At 46.3% G+C, this 12,667-nt stretch overlaps 2 protein-coding genes across 14 annotated transcripts in view; one reads left to right on the forward strand and one right to left on the reverse strand.

Annotated features, from left to right (window-relative positions):
- The window catches only part of KLHL18 (kelch like family member 18), a 149,689-nt gene that overhangs the window by 38,293 nt on the left and 98,729 nt on the right, over nt 1–12,667 (reverse strand). For 2 of the 10 annotated variants that reach the window (XM_067044376.1, XM_067044372.1), the window contains exons 1-3: nt 11,475–11,559; nt 4,315–4,419; nt 2,626–2,715 (exon numbers count right to left, since the gene is read on the reverse strand). The exons of 1 other annotated variant lie outside the window; for it this stretch is intronic. Coding sequence is in view for 2 of the 9 variants with exons in the window: in XM_059077031.2 (XP_058933014.1) it covers nt 11,456–11,584 (129 nt within the window). In the remaining 7 variants the exon portion in view is untranslated. Of the gene's footprint in view, nt 1–2,625; nt 2,716–4,314; nt 4,420–11,455; nt 11,741–12,667 lie in introns of those variants that run through there. 7 more of the 10 variants (XM_067044377.1, XM_067044374.1, XM_067044373.1 and 4 more) reach the window with 6 other exon arrangements.
- Nucleotides 11,678–12,667, forward strand: part of KIF9 (kinesin family member 9) — a 49,523-nt gene continuing 48,533 nt past the window's right edge. For 3 of the 4 annotated variants that reach the window (XM_059077006.2, XM_067044371.1, XM_067044370.1), the window contains exon 1: nt 11,678–12,066. The gene's annotated coding sequence lies outside the window, so the exon portion shown is untranslated. Of the gene's footprint in view, nt 12,222–12,667 lie in introns of all 4 variants that reach the window. The other variant, XM_067044369.1, reaches the window with a different exon arrangement.

A 12,667-nucleotide genomic window follows, 5' to 3' on the forward strand; every position in this document is an offset into this window, starting at 1 on the left:
CCTTACCTGTTCAAGAAACATCCTGCATATGCACTTTCATGCCTGGGCCCTTGAACAGGCTCTCCCCAGCATGGAATGCCTCTTCCTACCATATCTGTCTGTCAAAGTCCTATTCATCTTACAAGGTACCAATCAGACACCATCCTCTCCATGAAACCATCACAAACCCTCTAAACTGGAAATAACTGCCGTCTCTCTGGTGTTCCCTCAGGCCTCTGGTGATACTGGGGCAGTTACAGAATTTATCACACTCTGCCTTGTCTCATAGTTAACTGATGGGTAGCTCTCTCTCTTACCAATCTTTAAATGCCAAAGATAGGGGCTGACTCCTGCTCATAGCAGGGTGCCTCACATACCTAGCAAAGCACCATGCACAGCTAAATGCACTTCAACAATATGTTGACTGAAGGAGCGTCTCAAACATAATGCCAGGGCCCCTTGAGGGTAATTCAGCAAACACTTTCGAACACTTGAAACATGCCAAAAACTGTGTTAACTAATGGATGCTTCACATGCTTCCAAAGCTCAACATCTAGAGGTGGAGAAAGACTCTCTAACACATCTACATTCTGCTCAGTATGCTAACGGGGGTAGGTGCAAAGTGTTAAGGCAATGCTTCTCAAACTTTCAGGTGCACAGGACGTTAAGAATCACCAGATTCTAGCTTAGCAGGTCCAACATCCTGTATTTCGCACAGGCTCTCAGGCAATGCTGATGCAATGACAATACTCTGAGTAACGAGGGGTTACGGTGGGAGAGGGAGAGATTAACTCAACTTGGAGGAATATGAGAAAACTGTCTTCAGAGAGATGGGATTTCACACGACAACTTCCCACTGTGATAGGGCAAAAGAAAGAAGATGGCACGGGTCTCTGCCCAACAGAAACACAGGTTGGCAGGGAGTAAGGCAAGCAAACTTTCGACCACAAGACAATGCTGAACAGACACAAATGCAAAGTGCTTTAGGAGAACAGAGGAAGAAGTGTTTGGCTGCTTCTCTCCCCTTAAGAAGAGAAAACTACTAAAGGAGCTTTGAAGCGTGGGTAGGACTCTGCTGGCCGAGGTGAGTGGGTACTCCAAGGCAAAGGAATACTAGAGCAGAGCCCCAGAAGTTGGAGAACTTAGGTCCTTAGAGACAGCCAGTAGGCGGAGACTGTGGGCAACTAGGGGAGAAAGGCTGAGAGGGGCCAAGTCTGAAGGAACTGGACTATCAAGAACACAGGTGGAGGGCTTCCCTGGTAGTGCAGTGGTTAAGAATCCGCCTGCCAACTCAGGAGACATGGGTTAGAGCCCTGATCTGGGACGACCCCACATGCCGCAGAGCAACTAAGCCCGTGTGCCACAACTACTGAGCCTGCACTCTAGAGCCCACGAGCCCACATGCCACAACTACTGAAGCCCGAGCACCTAGAGCCCGTGCTCCACAAGAAGACAAGCCACCGCCAATGAGAAACCTGCACACCGCAACAAAGAGTAGCCCCCGCTCATCACAACTAGAGAAAGCCTGCGCACAGCAACGAAGACCTAACACAGCTAAAAATAAATTTATAAAAAAGAACACAGGTGGAGATCCTAGAAAATTCACCCAGAGTGGCAGTCGACACCAACAGAACATCCTTAAGCTTCTCCCTCTTGTATCTCACAGAAGGTAGTGACAGATTTCTGTGAGCAGCTTAGAATAATCAGAGATTCAGTTAAATCAGCAGTCCTTCCATTAATCCTAGAGAAAACCAGCCAGCAGCTGCTGCTCCTGCACTGCCACTACCCCATGGCTCTTCCCAGATGTCTTGCTGACTTAAAGTGATAGCCTAGGGACATGTGGAAAAAAAGGCAAGCTTTACCCAACATGGGTAGGACCAACTTTGAAAACCACCAAGAGCTGAGCAGCTCTGTTCTACTTCCTGCTCCCCTGACAAGTTTCTAACCTCTGCTTTTCTCTGTGGTGTGGAAGAACAGATGTTCCTTCAAGGACAAGCCAGAATTGGTCTCTCTTGCTCTGGCCATTACCATTATCTCTCCTGAAAGGACAAGAAGGGGAAAGTGGAAACAATATTCTGTGCTTGCTTCATGAACTATGGAAAATGCATCCTACCTCTCTTAGATACACCTCTAAGTCTCACCCTGCCCTGCCCTGATTCTTCACTCACTCATTCATAAATAAATAAATACTGTCTAGCTTCATTCATTCATTCACTCACTCACTCATTCAACAACTATCTACTGAGCTGTACTGTACTGTGCAAGGAATTATGCTGGGCTTGGGGGCCACCTCTCCGACCTTGCGTCCTTCCACTTTTCTCCTGGGTCATGCTATTCTTATCCCACCAGCTGCCTGCTGTTTCCCCAAAATGCCAACTACGCTCCTGCTTCAGCTGTGCTGATTATTCCCTATGCCTAGAATACTCTTCCCTCAGATACACTTGTGGATCCCTCCTTCCCTTCCTTCAGGTCTCTACTCAGAGAGACTGGCTCTGGTCCCTCTGAGAAAACAGCACTCAGTCCCCTTATTATCCTTTATTTTTCTCCATAGTACACATCACCACTGGACATTTTATATCTGTTCATTTGTTTATTGTATCGTCCTGTCCCCCACACCCCCAGGCTGGAAGGTAAGCTCACACTCACAGAGGTTCTGCCTACTCTGCTCGCTGCTGCGGCCCCAGCACTGAGGACAGTACTTGGCTCATGGAAGGCGCTGACATATCTGCTGATACACTGTTGAATGAGAATGAAAGGCAAGTCACTCAGAGCAGGAGAATGACATGATCAGAGCTGAAAAACAATCCCTTAGCTATACCAGGATCATCCCCTAAAGGCTTTATAAGAATTCTCAGCAAGCTGCTAGAGTTAAAGAAACCCCAGGTTAGGTAAAAGGTGAAGAGGGTCTTAATTAGGACAGTGGGTTACTGAGCACCTGTTATGCAGACACCTCAGTAAATGATTCAGTCACAGTCCCTGCTCTCACAGAGTTACAATACTGTAAATAATTATGTGACTGTCATTATAAATGCCACAGATACACCTAAAAGAGAGGGGACAAGCCAAAGCCAATCCTAGAGTTTCGATCCTACATGACTAGATGGATGGTGTGCCATCTTTACACAAAGGGAACAAAAGAAGAGATTGTTGAGAAGGAATGAGCATAAGGATCAACAGGACAAATGGAAATGCAGGTCTAGTGTTTAGGACCAAGATAAGTGGTTGGAGCAAAGATCTGAAAGTCATTTGTAACTTGTAGACTATGCCAACAGTGGAAGACAGGTTAGCATAGTATGTTTTGCTGATCCTCAGGATAGCTCTGTTAAAGGTTACATGACATTTAGATTTTGCAAATCAGTACAGGAAAAATAAGCTTATAACATGTGTGCATCACTTAAATGTGTATCTCTTACAAGTCAATTCCTTTTAAGTGACCATTTGAAGTGCAGCCACAGGGCTGAGCTAATAAAATGTGGCTCTTAACAGCTGAAGCAAACTTTAACTGCAAAAGCTAAAGAAGAAAGATTACTCCTTAGTATGAAATGTTTTTGATCAGTGGATCTGGATAGAGACAAATTCTGTTTTTAGTGTCTCTCCAATCACAAAGCACTATGAGCAATCTCATTTGCCGACCTGCTAACAAGTCTTCTTCAGCTTCTCTCTTCTTTTTTACTTGTAGTAAAATATACATAAAATTTACCATTTAAACCATTTTTAAGTGTACAATTCAGTGGCATTAAGTACATTCACACTATTGTACAACCATTACCACCATCCATCTCCAGAACTTCTTCATCTTCCTAAACTGAGATTCTGTACCCATTAAACACTAACTCCCGATTCCCTCCTTCTCCCAAGCACTGCGAAATCTGCATTCTACTTTTTATTTTTATGAATTTGACTAGTCTAGTTACCTCATTTAAGAAGAATTGTACGATATTTGTCCTTCTGTGATGGGCTTATTTCAAAACTTAGAACAATGCCTTTAAGGTTCATCCATGTTGCAGTATGTGTCAGAATTTCCTTCCTTTTAAAGGCTGAATAATATTCCAATGTATATATGGAATATTATTCCATTGTATGTATGGAACAAAATGTACCACATTTTATCCATTCAACCACTGATGCAGTTCACCACTGGGTTGCTTCCATCTTTTGCATATTGTGAACAACAATGCTATGAACATGCTTGCACAAATATCTGTTCTTGAGCTTATTTTCTGAAAAGCATTTTTGTGTTCTCATCAGATATGCAGCACACTGCCCAGACATATTGGGCCATACCTGAACTACTGATCTACTTTGCCTGCCAAAAGCCCAAACTCTGGCCCTTACCTTCACGGCCCTGCACACAGCCGCTCAGGTCCACTGGAGCACAGGAGCCAACACGGTCTCCTCTGGCCTGCCATTGTGCAAGCAGCTAAGCATCCTCAGCTTCAACTAAGACAGAAAGGGAGCACGGTGTCTTTAGTTAATGCTTTGGAATAGTCTGCTTCAATCTTCAGCAGAGCTACAAGACTTTAAAGATGAGATGCAAAATGTAACAGTAACTTCTCCTATGTCAGTTATTCAGTCACCGACCAGGACAGTCCCATGATCACCTGCAGTAAGCTGGAAAAAAACAGTTTTTCACTTCTGGTTCACCTGTACTCTTTAACGAGATGCTTCCAATTTCTGAAGTATACACCGGGGCAATAAAGCAAGTGTAATCTACTCCAAAAACCTTAAACTTTACAAAGGCCATATCAGCACACAATATGGGTCAGGCAACGGGTCTGGCCCACACCTGTTTTTGTAAATAAAATTTTACTGGAACACAGCCAGACCCATTCGTTTATGTACTGTGTACAGCTGCTCTAGTGCTATAACACCAGAGTTGAGTAGCTGCAACTGAAAGTGTATGACCCACAAAACCTAAAATATTTACTATGTGGCTCTTTACAGAAAATGCTTGCCAACTCCTGGTTCACACATCATGGTTCATTCTCTCTTCCCTCCACCTAGAAACAAGTAATGATGTGATCAGCTGTTTGGGTAGAAGAGGCCTAAACTGATTGTGAGGAAGCTGGCTGCTTTCTATGCCAAGGAGGCAATGTAAGTGACAACAGTCAACAAACCAAAAGTAGGAAGGTAGGTGCCATACTTGTAATTCAGGAGGGGCTACAGGAACACATCTTCAGAAAAACAATGTGGTCTCATTTTCCGTCAACCAGCCCACAAGCTGAACCAGGCACGGCCAAGGGGCAAACAATGGAATGTCATGCACAAAATAGAGGAACCACCTGCAGTAAGAAGCATCCCCAAACACAGGCTTCTTAAATTCACCCAACTGGCCGGCCAAGCTCCAGAAGCCTCAGGATGAATGCCATGAATGTTGCTCAGCTAGTAACTGATTTTCCAAGATACCTCTGTTGGGCTGCACACAGCAGGCAACATGGCCTGCAGTTGCCCAGCTTTAAGACCAAGAAAGAGCCCAGAGTCTGCAGCAAAAGAGACATCAATGGTGTAATGGATGGGGGACCTTACATATCTGAAGTAAGGTCCTGGAGCGACACCCCACCGTGTGCGGCAGACAGCGGGCAGGACAGGATGGCAGTCTTCACTCCCACATGGAAGGGGAGATTACTAGTTATAGGGGAATTGACGTCAGGTGGGCTCATTAGTTACCACGGAAACCAGCAGAGGGGCACGCCCCTCCCAGCTCCTTTGATAAGAACAATCACCAGCTGGGGTGGGGAAAAGAGTGTAGGCAGGTCAGTCATACCAGTAGGGTACAGGTGAAGCAGGCACTGGCCGGGCAGGGGATGTACAGAGAGCAAGAGAACAGCCATCTTGAGTGCCCTAACCATACGATCTCCAACCCTCTTTCCCCACCTACGTGTCAGGAAGCATCAGAGTCTCTCATTCATCTAATTGGTGTCCAAATTTAACAGCATCACCTACAACATAACTCACAGAAAAGAGCAAAACTGACTTTTTGATGAATATGAATTCATATCACAAGTGCACAATGTGATACGTGCGCATGTGCTCTAAAGGAGCACATTCTTGCCCTTAGTTTTAATTACTCATTAAAAAGAGGCAAGGCTGAAAATGAAACACAATGACCTGAAAAAAGACAGTAGAAAGCCCCGGGAATGAGCAATATTCAGAGGCACAATATCTCCCAATACAGTGTCATTTCCAAATCGAAACAGTCAAAAATTCATATGTCCAGAAGACTAGCAGAAAAAGCCTGCATCTGTCTTCTCTCCTGAAATAGAACAGTGGTGTTGCATCTGGCCATACACATCACTGTCCTCCATGCTCACAGATGACACTGCAGATGGTGTTTGTTCCCTGCTCTGCTTTATACCATTAGCAGGGCAGGTGAGTAATCTGACAGAGGATGTAAAAGCAACACGTCCACCAAACAGCTGTGTTGGATCTCAGATAATATAGCTTTGTGCCTTGGGCAACCCCTTAATATCACTAAGCCTCAGGGTTTTTTCACCTGTAAAATGGATGGCTTTGATAGAAGACCTCTATGGCTCCTTTTAACATGATTATTCTAGCTCTATAATTACACCCATGTAACTCACTACACTACACATAACATAAAAATGGCATGCATCAACAAGTCCTTACCTCACTTCCTGATATCCTTCTCCACCTACTCTTTCATCACAAAATCAGCATGACAGCAAATTAAGCAAGATTCCACACTCAAGTGTGAGGCTCTTGAAGTCAGTTTCAGTGAAAATTGTGTACCTGGATTCAGTGGGGCAAAAGGAAATATTCTAATACTGTGCCTTTCACCCATGGAAAAGATATTTCCTTCTGAAGGCTAAATTCTCAGATCTGGGTTCAAAACTTTAGCAAGGGCCTTGGGAAAATGCTGGGAAGACTGATGCCAGCAGATCTTTGAGGAACCCTTTATTAGTGGTTGCAAAACAGAGTGTGTGTGAGTGTGTGAGTGTGTGAGTGTGTGAGTGTGTGTGTGTGTGTGTGTGTGTGTGTGTGTAGAGGAGGTTCCTGTCTCTTCTAAGCTTATGGGTCAGCGAATAGTATGTATATGCGGTGATTCCATTCCGCTCTCACAAACAAAGAAAAAGAAAGGAGTATGTGAGGAAAGAATAGAAATATAGGAATCTGGTGAGTCTAAATCTCATGAATAAGAGATTGTGGAGAACACGCATTGCATCTGGGGAGTCTGCCCAATTTGCTGGACCCAGAGGAACGTGACAGATGCGGCCTGAGCACTGGTCTCCCAGTAGCCCAGAGGAAAGGGGATGAAACCAACTGTTTGGAAGAGGAGATAAGAGCCTCTTTGACTGCAAACCTCTCTACCCAGACTAAGTCTTATGTTACAGGCTGACAAGAAGTCTTGCACTACTATCCTTCTAACCTTTAAGATAAAATGATTTGCCAAGGAGAAAGACATGGGCTTTCCCTGATAGGAGAATAATACTCAGTTCTATTCATAACCCAAGATCCAAAGGTGGGCTCCAGGGGAACTGCTCTTATGACTGAATGCAAAAGTTTGCACATATGTAAGTATGTGCATTTTTCTGGGGAGAGGGTTCATTGTTTTCAGTTTTTCAAAGAAGTTCGAGTCACCACAGATATAAAATGTGATTTTTAAAAATCCAATATATCAATATTACTCTTTTCTGTTATGCCTCTACTTAACTATCCAACAGGCACCTAAGGAATTTAAATTTCATATATTTCCAAAAAGAAAATTAAGCAAGGTTCAAGAGTTGGCAGTGAATTTTGAGAAAGTGGCATGCTTGCTAATGCTGTCACACTCTCCCTAAAACTTGGAAAGATCGAAAAGGTGACATGTTGTTAAGGATGATTACAGTTGACCTGAGGTAGATTAATTCAAATGGTAGCAGCTGAAATCAGTTCAGTCACTGTCACTGATAGAAGAGGCAACAGGAGAGCAGGAACACCTGACCTGGAGTCTGGACACCAGGAGTCTAGTCTCTAGTTCTAGCTCTGCCCAATTTAATCTGTGACCTTGGATGAGTCTCCTCTCCCTCTAGGCTTGGTCCTCATCTGTAAAATGCAAGCTATGGAGGTAGATCAGTGCTTTGCAAATGCTTTTAAGGCAATGAACATAATGTTTAGATAAAACCATCTAGAATTAAACCGAGTCTAAAACGAATTCAAAATGGCAGGCAGAACACATGCATTTATCTCCACTTCCCCTTAATAGGAAATCCCATTAAGTTATTATTCATAAATATCTTCTACTTACTGAATATTTACTACATGATTGTTTTAAGTGCATTAACTAGTGGAATCCTCAACACTCTTACTAGGTAGGTGATGATCCCCATTTTATAGATGAAGGAACTGAATCACCACCATTTAAGGAACTTGTCCAAGTTTTCACTGCTAATAAGTGGCAGAGCCAGTATTCAAACCCAGGCGATCTGGCTCGAGTCTGTGTCGTGCTACCTCTCAGACTGACAATCAAGGAATAGCAAAGCTCCCAAGTACAAGGAAGCTGAGAGAGCAGATTAGAAATGTCACCACATTTTGGAAGATGAAAAGCAGACAAATGGATAGTAACTGACTTATATGGAGAAGACTGAGTGCTCCAGATGGCAAGTCACTCCAGAACACCCTCCAAAACTCAACTGTTGAAGATATACGTTTCCTCCGAAGGTGTGAACATGAGGAAGGCTGTAAACAGGCAGTACTAGTTCCCTGCCCCAGGCAAGTGCCCCGTCACTGCCCCAGAAGTCTGGAGGTTTATTCTCTGGACAGGATGAACCAGAGACTCCAGACTTGGGTAACCAGAGCACCAAGGAAGACATGAAGTGGTACTATTCAGGGGGATTAAGGGAAAGTCTGCATACAGAAGCAAGAGCTCCCAGTCCCCTCCCACCATCAGCTCCTAGAATAACAACCAGGCTTACTCCATGTAGGCAGAAGCCTGAAAGAAGATCCATGGACTCTGAACATATCCCATAGAAAAGGACAGGTCCACCACCTTACAGGTGTGGCTCTCAGAATGTGGCCCGAGACCAGGAGTAGTATCACTGCGGAAGTTATCAGAAATGTGAATTCTCAGGTCCATTCCAGACCTACTGAATAAGAAATTCTGGGGTGAACAATGTTTGAACAACTGTTTTTTTTAACAAGGCTGCCAGGTGATTCTAATGTCTGCTAAAGTTTGAGAACCACTGCCCTACTGGGAGGCCCACTAATCAATAAACCCACCCCACACCAAAAACCTTCCAACCAGCTTTTCAGTTTCTATTTATTTGTAAGAAAGCCTGGAATCACCAGAAGGTTCAGGAAAGACTCTATCTTGAAACAGAGAGACCGAGGGACTTCCCTGATGGTCCAGTGGTTGAGACTCCGCGCTGCCAGTGCAGAGGACCCAGGTTCCATCCCTGGTCGGGGAACTAGATACTGCATGCCGCAACTAAGACCCGGCGCAGCCAAATATTAATTAATTAATTAAAATGTTAAAAAAGAGAGAGAGAGACTGAAACAGATTTCACAGAGCAGCTCTAGGGAAGGCGAGTGAAATGAGGCAGAGCTTGGTTTGCTTGTCCTCTCTCTGGGTCCTACCATCACAGGGCATTGAACTACTCCTCAGGCTCCACAGAATAGTCAGAAAACCAATGAAGCAGAGCTTTCTACAGTCCTGTCCAGCTCTAGCCTATGCCTTTACACTGGTCCTTATGTCCCAGATCCTTGAAACTAATGTAGCAATTTAGACAGACAGTCTCAGCTGGAATCACTTCTGATAATTTACTTGTCCCTTTGAGTGAACAAAAAGTATTTCAATGGAAAAAACACACAAGCATTTTTATGCTACGGGGTTGCTATACTCTATATGTGCATTAAGTGCAGAGGCAAAATGCAATGCTTTAACTTACATAGTGTGACCATCTCACTCTATCATTCCCTATTTGCTTCTCTGTGTCTTATAAGCTTTCCCTGGCTTACCCTTACAGCCTAAATCTTAATCCGAAAATTCGCCCCCATTACTGCTTTTCACTAGTCTCTACTCACCCCAAGTGTTACTGTCACAACCAGATCATTCTTTTGCTTACAAATCTCTAGTAGCCTCGACATCTACTACCATGTAATCACTGTGGACAAAAATCTCTCATTTATATTTACCTTCTCGGCTTCCTTTCAGCTCATTTTTCTCAAACCCTTTGGTTCCCCACTAAAGATGCTCTCCCCTCTCAGTCCACTTCACTTCTCTACTGGAAAACTAATCTCCTTCAGGAGGGGTTTAGAGTGATGAAAACCTTAGGCTAGGCATTATGCAAAGAATACCAAATTTTCTCATTTAATCCTTGTATAAATACTAAGAATTAGGAATCATCCTATTTTTACATTTGGAAAGCTGATGCTTAGAGAGATTAAGTAACTTTCCCAAGGATTTTAGGATTTTAATCCAAATCCTTCTATCTCCAAAGCCACACTCTTTTTTTTTTTTTTTTTTTTTTTTAGTCTTTGGTTGAACCATATACCATTCTCAAAGCCACACTCTTAACCATTCTACTTTACTGTCTCCAGAGGTCTGACTCAAATATGTGGAAGAGGAAGTTTCCTTAACGCTGTCTAAAATAAGAAGAGCAAACAGATCTCTGCATAGTTTTATTTTTTAAACAGGGTCTTTCACAGATGCTGACAGCCTTCTAGCCAAAGCCCAACAGGGAACAGGGTTTGCAGCAGCATCTCCCCGCCTGGAGAGCTCCACCTGGCTCAACAGCTTGGCCAAGGGGAAGCACAGCATGCCTCTCTAGCAGGAATGGATGCAAAGCACGGGAAGAAGCCTGGCTCTCGCGCCCAGAATGCCAATAGGGAACAGGTGGTTAAGAGAGCCCTCTCCCCACGCAGCCCATCAGTCCATTCTCCGAGACCTTTGTGGTGCTGCTGGTGGTGGTGTGTGCCTTCTAGTTCAAGGCAGAGTGGTTGCCCACCTCAAAAGATTTCCAGATGCGATTTTAAAAGCTCTTAAGAGACAAGGTAGTAATCTATCAGTCAAGGGCAAGCAATGACTCCTCAGGAAAAGCCCACGCCTATACCACAGCGCAGCTAACTTCGAGGGGCACAAAGAAACGTCTGTAGTGGCAAGAAAAGGTGCTTCCTAGTGCCCATCAGAATGTAGAGAGAGCCACAGCCCCTTCGTCCATAGAGGAGCTGCAAGTCCATTTTCTCTCGTCTGAGTGACAGAAAAGGGAGGCGGGCACCCCAATGTCTCCACTCCGAGGGCCTCAGCGGCGCACCTCTCAGCCTTTCTTTCTAAGGGCTGAGAGGCTGTCCCTGTCCGTCTCCCCACTCAGCCCCAATCCCACTCTCCAAGTCAGCACCCCTCTCTCCCCTACTCGCTCTCCCTCCAACCTCCTTTCCCCACCCCGCTGAGCCCTAGACCTCTCTTCCCTTATCCCCCGCCTCCCTTCCCTCCCCAATCGGTCCCCTGGCCCTCAGCCTCGCGCCGCCCAGCACCCGGGACCTTTAGCGTCACGTCGCACAGCTTGCCCTGCCGCCGGATCTCCTCCATGACGCCGTAGCCGCGACTAGGCAACTCGGACACGGAGAAGTGCACCAGATCCTCCAGCTCCTCCGCGCCGTCCTCCACCATCTTCCCCGGCCGCCGCGACTGCGCAGGCCTGGCCGGCTGGCTCGAAGCTAAGCTGGGCGGGGCGAGGGCGCCTATGGACGGAGCGCAGGGCTGGAGTTAGACGGGCCTGCGCGGCCGCCGTAGTCTCAATCTGCTGTGCGCCGGAAGCCCGGCTGCCCCGTTTCCTGGTTCTTGCGCATCCTTCGTTCCCCCGCTACCCCTACTTCCCCTACCCCGCTTCCCCTGGCTTCGCGACTGCAGCTGCCGCAGGCTTTTTAGATTAATCGGTCCCATTTCCCGTCCTCCTAATTCGGCCCTGGCCTTACTCGTATCTCAACAGAGGACCGCGGACTTCATTTCCGCCACCACCCCTACTTCCGGAATCTCCGGAAGCGGCCCGTTGCCACGGCGACTGTGTACACAGCCCGGCAGCAGAGCTTGCTGGGTTTCTGTAGCTGCTAATGCAGTGGTCGGGCTGCGGAAGGGCTCCAGCCTCCGGAGCAGTAAGCAGGGGTCACGCGCGGTCCGAGTGGGGAGAAGGAAGGCCGAAAAGGGGGTTTCCGCCCGGGCGGCGGGCAGCTGCTGGAATCTGAACACCGCTCCACCCGAGAGTCCGCCAGCTTTGGCTCGCTGATCTGTGAAACCCGGGCGGAGGAGGGTGAGGCGTCGAGGGGACCCTTTAAGCCTTGCTGCGGCTTAGGGTCTTCGGATCTAACGTTCCCTGGCCCCACGGGGGTCCTACGTCGCCCCTGAGGTTCAAAGCTCTCTGGTCTTCTGGACTTTTCTGTATTCGGTTTTCTAACTGGAGGGGGCTTCGGGATTGCCATCCCGGCCCTTCGCTTTACAAATGCGGAAATCGCTCCAGAGAGGCACAGGAAGGGTCCCAAGGCCCACTGCCTCCCAGACACCACACAGGGGTCCAGCATGTTGGGTTAGAAAAAGGAGAAAGACCAGTTTGGCCTGGGTCCGAGTCTTTTGTTTAGTACAAGGCCTGGTGCGTTTGGACCCTCTTTTGGTGGGTTCAGATGCTGCTACCTTGCTGTTGGCTATGAGTGTTCTCCTTGAGAGCCTCTGTTCTGGACAGGAGCGCTGGAAGATAGGGAC

The sequence above is a fragment of the Kogia breviceps genome, chromosome 10, assembly GCF_026419965.1.
Source record: "Kogia breviceps isolate mKogBre1 chromosome 10, mKogBre1 haplotype 1, whole genome shotgun sequence".
Classification (NCBI taxonomy): domain Eukaryota; kingdom Metazoa; phylum Chordata; class Mammalia; order Artiodactyla; family Physeteridae; genus Kogia; species Kogia breviceps.